General features: G+C 39.8%; 1 protein-coding gene across 5 annotated transcripts in view; it reads left to right on the forward strand.

The window, feature by feature from the left end:
- The window catches only part of dync2h1 (dynein cytoplasmic 2 heavy chain 1), a 120,041-nt gene extending 109,904 nt beyond the window's left edge, over positions 1-10,137 (forward strand). For all 5 annotated transcript variants that reach the window (XM_086261363.1, XM_086261365.1, XM_086261362.1 and 2 more), the window contains 5 exons: positions 676-765; positions 6,314-6,423; positions 6,546-6,627; positions 7,723-7,839; positions 9,459-10,137. In XM_086261363.1, the coding sequence (XP_086117489.1) occupies positions 676-765; positions 6,314-6,423; positions 6,546-6,627; positions 7,723-7,839; positions 9,459-9,620 (561 nt within the window). In that variant the 3' untranslated portion in view covers positions 9,621-10,137. The remainder of the gene's footprint in view (positions 1-675; positions 766-6,313; positions 6,424-6,545; positions 6,628-7,722; positions 7,840-9,458) is intronic.
- The last annotated feature ends 544 nt before the right edge of the window (positions 10,138-10,681 follow it).

Below are 10,681 nucleotides of genomic sequence, written 5' to 3' on the forward strand. Positions count from 1 at the left end.
TTACATTTGTCTGTGACTTCCAAATTAAGACATTACAGATATTGCTGCACAGACAAGACTGTCTGTGGATCTGCAACAGTTACTTACATCAGGAGACAGACAGACAGTACTGTTTATGAACACAAGAGTATTTTTCACTTGTAAAGTTTAAGTTAGCATTGTAACAAGTCACAAATATATTCAGTATTTTTACAATATATAAAATAGTGCCTGAGATTTATCTCAGTATCACCCAGCTGTAACTGTTTTTGCATGTCATGACAGAAATTGAGGATGTCACCAGTGACATCACAGAAACTTAAATATAGATTGCATTTTAGCTGGACCACAGTGAGGATGTAGCTGGGCGCAGCGTGCCCTTCAGTGACTTACACATATTGTTAAATTTGTATTTTGAATCGTGTCAAGGCAACTCGACAGGGGCTGATGTTGCTGCAGTCCTCCTGCAGATTAACTGTGGCTTGGCTGCCAGCATGGTTAGGAGAAGGACATAGAGGCAGGTTCACATAGTGGCAGAGTAAACCTGCAGAGTACCCCTGTTTTGTTTTTGTTTGTTTTGTTTTTTAAAAAACATGGTTTACATCACTCTTTTGCTTATACTCATTTTTGTGATTTTTGCTTTTATTATTGCTTGCATTGACCTTTATTCTCTGTGCTTGTTTCCTCTTGTCTCAGTGTCCTTTAACTTGGCAGAATAAATGGGAGGGACCAGAGGAGCCAATGCAGTACCTCAGAGCAGTCGTAACACGGGCCCTCGCCATACAGGTAACACGTGATGGATGGTATAGCAAAAAGACATAATCTGCTGTCTTTCTTTAGGAACCTGCTTTTCACCACAGTCACAAAAAGAATATTTATAAAAAGCAGACAAACATCTATTAACATGCTATGCAATACATGACAAATACAGTGCATTCTTCGTGCGTGGGTTCTCTCCAGATACTCTGGTTTCCTCCCACAGTCCAAAGACATGGAGTTAGTATAATTGAAAACCCTAAATTGCCCCGTGTGAATGTGAGTGCGAATAGTTGTGTGTGTCTATATGTTAACCCTGTGACAGACTGACGACCTGTACTAGATGTACCCTGCCTCTCGCCCTAAGACAGCTGGAATAGCCTCCAGCACCCCCACAACCCTGAAAAGGATAAAAGGAAGAGAATGGATGGATGGAAAAGTGCAAATGTTTTGAGGCTTAATGCTACAATGGGAAATGGGTGCCGAAATATATGGAAAATCAGTACATAAGGCAAAAAAAAAGAGTTGGCACAAAGCTCAGTATTTGTTATGGCCACCTTTATTCTGTAACACAGCCTGAACACCTTTAGGCAGGCTTTCTTGTAATTTCTTTAAGTAGTCTTCTGGAATAGGTCTCCAGGCTTCTTGAAGGATATTCAAAGCTCTTCTTTGGATGTTGGCTTCCTTTTGTTCTCTTCTCTATAAAGATGATTCCACACTGCTTCAATAATGTTCAAGTCGGTATTCTGGGAATGCCAGTCCATCACTGATAGTGTTCTACTGTGTGTTTCTACTCTCCAGGTATGTTTTTACTACACTGGCAGTGTGTTTGGGATCATTATCATGCTTGAAAATTTAAACTGTTGCCAATCAGACGCTTTCCAGATAGTATTGCATGGTGGTTCATTATCTGATAGTACTTTGCAGTGTTGATAATTACATAAAATTTTGGCAAGATCCCAAACCCCACTGGCTGAAATACAGCCACATGTCAGAGCTTCAATCATGTATTATAAATGGCTATATACACTCACTGATCCATTACTCCAAAAGACCTATTGGCACTGATTTTCAGTCCAGTAATTTAGCATACCTAAGCATTTTCTCCCTGTTTCCCTTCCTCAAGAATGGCTCCTTGATAGCTACCCTTCCACAGAGAGCAATTCTGATGAGGCTTCAGTAGATGGATCAACTGAAGGGTCAGATGAAATAGAGGACTGTGACAGTCCTGTACTCTACTTACCCAGTTCGCTCAGGCTTTTTAACGAAACTCTATACACCGTTCCGAGATATGGCACGTTTTTGGCTAATTGTTCTTTTGGAATCACCTTGTTCGTGCAAATATATGTGTTGTCTTTTCCACTTTTGTAAATAATGTGTTGGTTCTTTGCACAGGTTTATCTCTTAATGTTAGGTGTCATTTTCTACACATGAATGAATAATAGGTCAGTATTTAAGTGGCTTGACAACCAAAAAGTAACATTTCCCTGAAAATGGTCAGGCACAAGGACTGGAGTGAAACTGAGCGTAAAAGCAGCCAATGCCCAAAGAAAAACACTGAAAGACCTTCAAAAAAATGTGAAGAACTATTGCTTGAGATCACTTTGAAAAATGAAAAGAAATTGTGGCTCCATAGAAGCAAAAGAAAAAGGCTTTGCACCTTAGTGTGTAACAGTTGTTATCATTTAGTTTTAATTATTTCTTCACGGGCTGAAATTCACAAGAGCCCACTACTATAAGAGCACCTTTGTCCTCAACAACACATGGTATTTTCTGATGGCCTGAGTTAAAAATTGAGATGGCCTTGAGAATCCTCTGTAGTGCTGCTCTCAACGGAAGGAGACTTAAGAAGTATAAGAGTTTTCTAATCAGCCTTTGAGGGATCCATTTAAATTCATCATGCATTTATCCTACCCAGAGCTTTGTCATTCAGCAGTGATGAATATTAACAGATTTCTTTTCTAAAAATTTTAATTCCAAAGGATTTAAAGAGAACCTCGCATTTCAGAGATCATAAAATATGAAGTGGAATTCCACTTTTTATAAACGGATCTCAAAACAACAAGAGGCCTTTAAGCTGAATTTGCGGTACTTTACGTTATGACATACAGGGTGGTCTAGGCAATGTGTTTATTAAAACGCTGCCAGAAAATTTCTTGTTGTTTTCAATAGGGGTACATAAATAAAAGGGGATTATTCTATAAAAGCAGGAGGTTCTGGGAAGTGTCAGCCTTAGGTTGGTGCCAGGAAATAAGGGTTCTGGCGGAAATTCCTCTCTATCTCCGCTCAACTGTGTCTGACTGTACTTCAATATGTTCTGGCAGACTAGAATGCACACATACACCCTCACGTTCAGAAATTATTTCTGTGTGGATGCATTTCATTATCTGCGTGGGCGAGCCTCCCTGCCTCTGTCTGTCTGCTGGCCTGCCTGTCTACCCATCTGTTTGCGTGTATGTCTGCCTGATACTCGATTTTTGTTTTTTCTCTTTTTTTTTGCCCTGTCTTCTAGCCTCCCTGTCTACCTACACTCCATCTGTCTTAGTATGTGTCTGTCTAGAGGCTGCGCTGTCCTTAACTGTCTGTTTCTGCCCATCAGCACTGAGTGATATCTCTGTTTGCAGCATGTCTGTATTCTATTAGCTAATCAGCGCAATAAAGGCGGACTCTTCCAGAGCTGCAGCTGTGTGGAGCTGCTGAAGAATAAAAAGCCAACAGCACAGCAGTGCACCCAGACGAACAGGACGACCTTGACAGCACTCAAATGCTTGCACACATACAGTATATACACACAAATAGCATGAGCAACATCAGCACAACTCGGTTCGCTTTATTATTAATGCACCCAAATCTTTCTTGGTGCATGCCTCGCTTTGATTATGTGTGCCCACATGCGCCCGGTTGCAAGTGTGTACTTGTGTGTATGTGAAGCTAGGATTTATGCACATTTCTTCTTGACATAAAGCTCATCTCAGTTTATCTCTAAAGCCAGTGCAGACTGATTCTGTGGTAAAAGTGAATCTATTAATAAAAGAGATTGGATCTCTATTGGACAGATAAAATGTTTGCTCATTCTGCCTCCATTTGTCAGCATTTTTCTTCAGTTGACATTAAATCTTAGAACTGAAGCCAATCGGGCTTAAATAATCTTTTGTATTTATAAAGTTTAAAAGCACAGTGAAATCAGTTGTGCTCTGCAACATTTACCAGTAATAAAGTATTTTTGCTTGCCACACAATTTAATAATTTTTTTTATCCCTTTTTGTTGTGACACAATAGATGGCCGACATCTAATCAAAGCAGATGTTGCTGAATATAGCAGACTGCATCAACATATTGGACGGGGCTAACAAAGCTCCAAGTCCATCTGTGCAGAGTTACACAAAGAATTATGTTTAACATCACTGTTTGTCTGAGTTAAGCATTTATTTTATTTTACTGTTTTTGCACAAAACCCAAGAATCTGGGAGTGTTTCCAGGATTATTTTTAAAGTTGGGGTGGCAAATCTTAATACTTGATTATAAATACAGTTAAGAAATTGCTGTAGAAAATATTCTGCATGGTTTTTGGTCTCATGCGCAGACCTTGTACAGATATACTTTGGGAAAAGCAGCACTGCACGTTGTTTTGTATTTAATTACTCTCTTACAAAGTGCTGAAACACATACTCATTACTTAAAAGAGAAGGATAGAAATAGAAATGGCATTACATAGAAATACCTTAATCAAGTACATTAAAACTGTACCTCAGAATAGTGCTTCAGTAAATGTACACCACTAACCCTGTCCACGCGCTCATAAAATGGCGTTGGGCTTTGCGAGGTTTGTGGGCGTGCGTCTGTATGTGTATTATGTTCCCATTAGTGCATAATTGGTGTTCCAGTTTTATCAGCTTGTTGATGCGGTGATAAAAAGGTGAGGCATTAAATGGTCTATTAGCCACATTAGGCTGTGCATTTTATTCTCTCCTTTGTAACCCTTTGGCTTCACTTTACAAATACACAATAACTGAGACAAAAATTACTCTGTCCAATTTAGGAACCATTCCACTGAAAGATACATGCTGGGTCCATGTGTTTTTGGACTGTGACATTATTTATTATTTTAGCTGTTCACCAAAATGTGGTCAAGTTACAGTTACATGATGAATATGAGTTTGAATCTCAACCTTTCACCTTTTATTTAAAGGTTTGAATGAAAATATTAGCTGAAATGTTTTTCTGAACAGTTCGGTGTTTTTAGAGGTTCAATATGTAATTGGACAAATCAACATATTAATAAATACTTTGTAAAAATCCTTTTCTTTAAATGATCCCCTGAAGTGTGGCACTCGTGGCCCTCCCCAAATAATGGTTTTCCTGCTGTGTGTGTGTATGTTTTTGGCCATTACTGCTGCTCCATTCAGTTGTTGTTGATCGACTCAGACCAGGTGATTAACTCTGCAGAATATTCCGCTAATTTACTTCTCAAAACCTGATGGATTGCAACTATTTGCCCCCTTCCTGATTTCTTCGTTTTCTTTCGTTTTTTTTATTTTTTTCATATTTGTCACATTCACCTGTTTCAGATCATCACAACAAGCTTTAATTTTAGAGAAAGATGACCCAAACAAATATACAATGCAGTTTTTAAATGAACAAAGTCCTACGCTGTGTTTATGGAAAAGTCTAATATGTTCTTTCTGTTTTGAGGCTGGTGACTGGTTTGCATCTTGTAATTGAATATGCTTCTCTTTATGGTAGACCTGGATAATGATATGTCCCCTCCTGGAGACTGTCCTTCCACTCGGCTGAATGTTCTAAAGGGTTTTTTTCATAGGAAAGGACCCTGTGGTCATCTGGCACTGTTATCTTCAGTGGATGTCTAAACCTTTTTATGTTGCGGTGCTCACCGGTGTGTCCCAAATGCACTCAATTCTTGATCTGACCACTCCTAAAGTCCCTGCTACCTCTCTGTTGGATTTGTTTAGTGTATGTAGCCTGAGGACGGCCTGTTCCTCCTGCAGTGAGTGCTCCTTTGACAGCATATTTTGGATTAACCCAAACAGCTTCCACTCTTCAGCTTATATCCGGACATCTGACCTACCTAATTTATGAAAAAATGTAGCCCACACTTGGCCATAAAACAGCTTTATAATTATGTATCCAATTACATCTGAGCCTCTGTTTATAAAGACACCTACTGTGGTTCATGCACTTTTTGTTTGTGTTTGGTTTTTTTGTTCAACCCCTCCAATTAAACCTGTGCTACACTTTAAGCCCATAGTCATTATTTAACTGAAACTAGAATAAGCTCTGGTACACACACAAAAAAAACCCCAAAAGCACATGGATCTAACTGTATGTTTTATTTTATGAGAAGCACAAGCATGTAACGTAAACACGTTTTTTAGAATTCAAATCTGTGTCGTATTTCCATGTGACATAAAACTGTGTGACGCCTTTGTGTTACAGATTTTATGCCTGCATTATGTGTTAGCTTTGAGTCTTTATTTGTAATTTGCAAAGTATTTGGGTCATTAATCTTTGCGTCTACACATCTCTCTGTTTCTGTTTCTCTGTCTTTCTTTTCATACAGAGTTGGGTGGAACGTGCAAATAGACAGGCACTCCTGTCAGACATCCTAGATCTATCTGAGCTATTTCACCCTGATACCTTTCTTAATGCTTTGAGACAGGAAACTGCCAGGTAACACACACACACACACACACACACACACACACACACACACACTGGACACCTTCATAGGGGATTGAATAAGTGTATATATCAATGTTAAAAATACATATATTCATTTTGCTTTTTTTAAGGACCATGTCCTGTTCTATGGATAGTTTGGTGTTTGTTTCGTCATGGAGGAGTCCAATTGCACAAGCAAAACTACAAGTAAAGGTAAAGCCAGTCATCGACTGCTCATGCATGCAAACATCAGATCCTCACCTCCATCTACAGAAGAATACAATTGCTATAACCAAGGTACACTGGCTGAGTGATAATTATTGGAGGAGAAGACAGCAAGAATAGATACAGATGCAGGTAAGGAGGCAGGAGTTACAAGACTGAAGAAAAAGGAGAGACTGGGGGTAAAAGAAAAGCAAAGAATTAGCCATTGTGCCAGAACTCAACTCTTTAAGAAGGGTACGTTACCCAGAATTATGCCTGATTTTGGGACATGGGGATCACTCAGCTAACCCAAACTGCACTTTTGGAAATGTGCAAAGATCCCCCTGGTGTGAATAAAGCCTTTATTAGGGACAAGGCCGCTGCTGACAGCAGCCAGCTCAGGTCTCTGGTGCGTTTTGGATATATTGTGTAATTCTAGTCCTTTCTGACCAAACAGAACTGTGCAGCACTCCTCTCAGTCATCAGTTATTCATTTTATGCTCTGATTTAAGGGTGATATGACTGTCTTTAATATAATACTTTGAGACAATACTTCTATTACTCTCATGCCAATAAAAATTGGCACAGTTTGACATGCGCTTAGTTAAAATACACAAAGAGAGAAGGAAAGGGTGTTGGTGCTGACAAAGAGGCTGCAGCTGCAGGGAGGGAAGGGGAAAACACTCAGACGTCTGACAGAGAAAGTGAAAGGATATAATTGTTGTGAAGCAATGAGCTCTCTCTCACACACACACACAAACACACACACACACACACAATATGTAAAAACATTTTCTGGATTTGTGTCTTGCTCTCACTCTCTGGGTTTTTCTTTCCCAGATTATGGTGATATAGTACTTGTATGTGTGTGTCTGATTTGACGCCAGAGTTCCCTTTATTGTCTGTCCTACTGTGGAAAATCCCTGAGTCACTAGACTGACTTCACTTGATGTCTCTTTCATGTAGTATGTAGCATGCTAGTTAATCTGGGAAGGGCTCCCACCAGTGTTCAGCGTTTAAGTCACAGAGTAGCTGTTTTCCCGTTGTTCCATTTTCGCGTGTCTGTTTCTCTTGTTCATCTTATCATTTGCATTTTCTTTGTAGATTGGAGGTCTCCAGTTGGAGGGTTGCAGTTTTGATGGTGTCCATCTTTGTGAGAACCAGCATGATTCTCCCAGCGTGTCAGCTGTCCCTACGTGCTACATGGCCTGGGTTCCACAGGTATGCATGTGTTCTTAAAAGAGAGAACCACACTGTGCAGCACCTGACAGTAATCATCTTAAATGTTTTGTTCAAGATTTCCAAAGCCCACAGCAACGTCGTCTTTCAAAACCCAAACATGTACAGTTTAAGCTAATAAATTGTAGAAAACAGAATTCTTTTTGTTTACATTTTAGGGTTTTGGCAGCAATTGTTTGCAATTTTATTTGAAAAGTGACACAAATGACTAGATCATTTTTTAAACAGTTGCCAGGTGCTCTCATGTCAGTTGACTACTCTGTTAATGAAGTACTTGTTCTTTGACCTTGGATGTTGCGTTATGGTGGAAATATGAATTTTTATCAAAATTACACAAAGTCTGGAGGACGCTCTGGGGATTTGTGCAGATGGGAGTTTTTTGCTGTTTAGGCTTCAGTCACACAGGTAGAGCCCAGCCAAATATCTGACTGATATGGCTGATATTTGCTAACATGTAACAGCTGATAAATACTAATTTAAAAAGTAATGAAGAGACGAGAGGATCGTCTTTCAACTGCGTTAGAACATTTTTCAGTGTTGATGTTGCATAGTTTGTCCAACAGAGGGCGCTATACAGCTTCAGTGTTGACATTGAGACATGTTTATTTTTAACTTGGATTGTTAATTATTTTAGTAACAATTCATAAATAACATATGAAATAAATAACATTTGTCTGTTTGCCATATTTGTAAAAGACCGAATATTAGTATTGGTCTTAAAAATCTTCTGTCAGTCCCTAAAAAGAATTAGTGGCCATCGTCGGCCTCTCTGGCTTTTTATTAGCACTATTCATGTGCAACATGTCTTTATGGTCAGTTTTTAAAACCCTTCCACGTAACTACAGCCCACAGACTCTTGGTTTGCCGGACACCAAATATATGAGTGCTCCAGAAAAGAATCGCTCTGACTAAAATTTCAGTGTGGACGTCAAGCTTAGGTTTAAGAATTGTTCATAGCGAGTCATCCAAACCATGCAGCAGCATATTAATGTCTAAACTCATGTTGTAGATGGATCGTCTCAGGTCTTCTCTTGCTGAAGTTGGGTCAGTTTTTGGCGTCTTCTTCTTACCATGTGATTGCATTTGTCTCTGCCTATCGGGGACCCGCACATGAACGTTTATTGAGGGGAAAAAAGTTAATCCTCATCCTCCTTCTTTGCTGGGCTAAGAAATGGCTAATGATGTCAGACTTAAGAGGTTGACTGGGCTCTACAGGCTGGTCTTGAGACCTTTCGACTGGTTGGCGAGTAGTTGCTGTGAGATTGGTTGCAAAGAGGCTACACTGAAATGCGATTGCTTTGATCTCTCTTTGCGACTGATTTAACCTAGAGGCAGCCAGCAAGTTCCAGCAACCACTCGCCAACTGGTCTAGGAATTCACATTTTCCCTAGTGACCAGAGTTTGCCAGGTCTTCACTGACCAATGACTGAAGTTTTATATGTTTTATCTAATCAGTTACATTGCAGTGGCAGAAAGTTGTCATTTATTTGTTATCACGTTTGTGAGATATGTCAATTTTTAATCATTTAGCATGAAACTCTGTGACTATACAGTATTTGTGCATACTTACGCTCATACACTAAATTTCTACTTCATCCTAGAACTCTGTTGCTGCCTGCACTGCAGCAGAGGAGAGTATCTGTCTGCCTCTCTATACCAGCTCTGAGAGGGTGAAGGTGGTCACGCACATCTCTCTGCCCTGTGGAGCGAACCCCAACCAGTGGATACAGTGTGGAGCTGCTCTTTTTCTCAAACAGCAGTAAGAGGACGGGATCTGGTTGTGGCGAGAGTCACAGAGAGAAAAAGGATTTTCTGTGCTCAGTATCTGACCAGGGCAACAAATAAACCAGATGGATTGTTAGCACTCTGATATGTCAGGGTAATTTTTCAGTGACGCGCATTAGCTCATAGACCAAACCTTTTAAAACACATTTGCTTTATATCATATCATTTGTATAACAGAGTACAAGGGAAAGGACCAGAGTGAAGGAAAACAGGACCAAAGAATAACTGATGCTTTCTCGGGTTGTGCTACGACACTAAAACTGAATAAAAAGCTAAAAGACAAACAGCGGTGATACTGTTAATAAACTATACATGCATTATTATTTGGATCCCAAGAAACACTACTACACTAAAACTGTCAGTAAGTCTTGCTACTTCCAGTCTCACAAGAAAATTGTGTTTATTACATATTAAAAAATGTTTTTTGCATAGGCATTGTATTCCCTGCTGTACTTTTGGACGTATTTATTCAAAATAAAGGTAAAATAAAAACCATCTTTCCTGCCTTCAATAGAATAACATTGCTAAAGTACTAAAAGAGATGTGTGTGTTTGTGCGTGGTGTTTCAGAATGGCGCTGACCCTCCGTCACATACTATTAGTAGTCAGAACTGTTTGACAGTGAACTGTACAGATCTCAGTTCACTGTGTTCTGCCTCTCCCACAGCTCTGCTGAAAGGGGCTTTACAGACATGATGCACTTCAGTGTCAGTTCTCTTTCTGTAACGCAAATACACACACATGCACAAGTTAGTCCCTAACCTCTGTGTGATTGGTTCTGAGTTGAGGTTGAACGGAGTCAGTGAAGCTGTGATGGATGGCCGCTGAGCTGCAAGTGTGGGCGTGCGATTTGGAAGGTGTGTATGGGCGCTTGTGTATGAATCCAATCATAAGCATCAAGCTTGATTGATGGCTTAATTAAGATTCCCCCCTCCCCCACTCACTTTTTCAATTTTTCTCATGCCTTTGCGCAAATGTCTGTTAATGTCAGTGTATGAAAGTGTGATCACATCTGTGTGTGTGTGTGAGGAGACGGAGAG

Source organism: Aulonocara sp. 'chitande type north' Nkhata Bay, linkage group LG14 (genome assembly GCF_057382095.1).
Source record: "Aulonocara sp. 'chitande type north' Nkhata Bay isolate Kocher_YH1m ecotype deep benthic linkage group LG14, A_spYH_male_GT1.1, whole genome shotgun sequence".
NCBI classification, from domain to species: domain Eukaryota; kingdom Metazoa; phylum Chordata; class Actinopteri; order Cichliformes; family Cichlidae; genus Aulonocara; species Aulonocara sp. 'chitande type north' Nkhata Bay.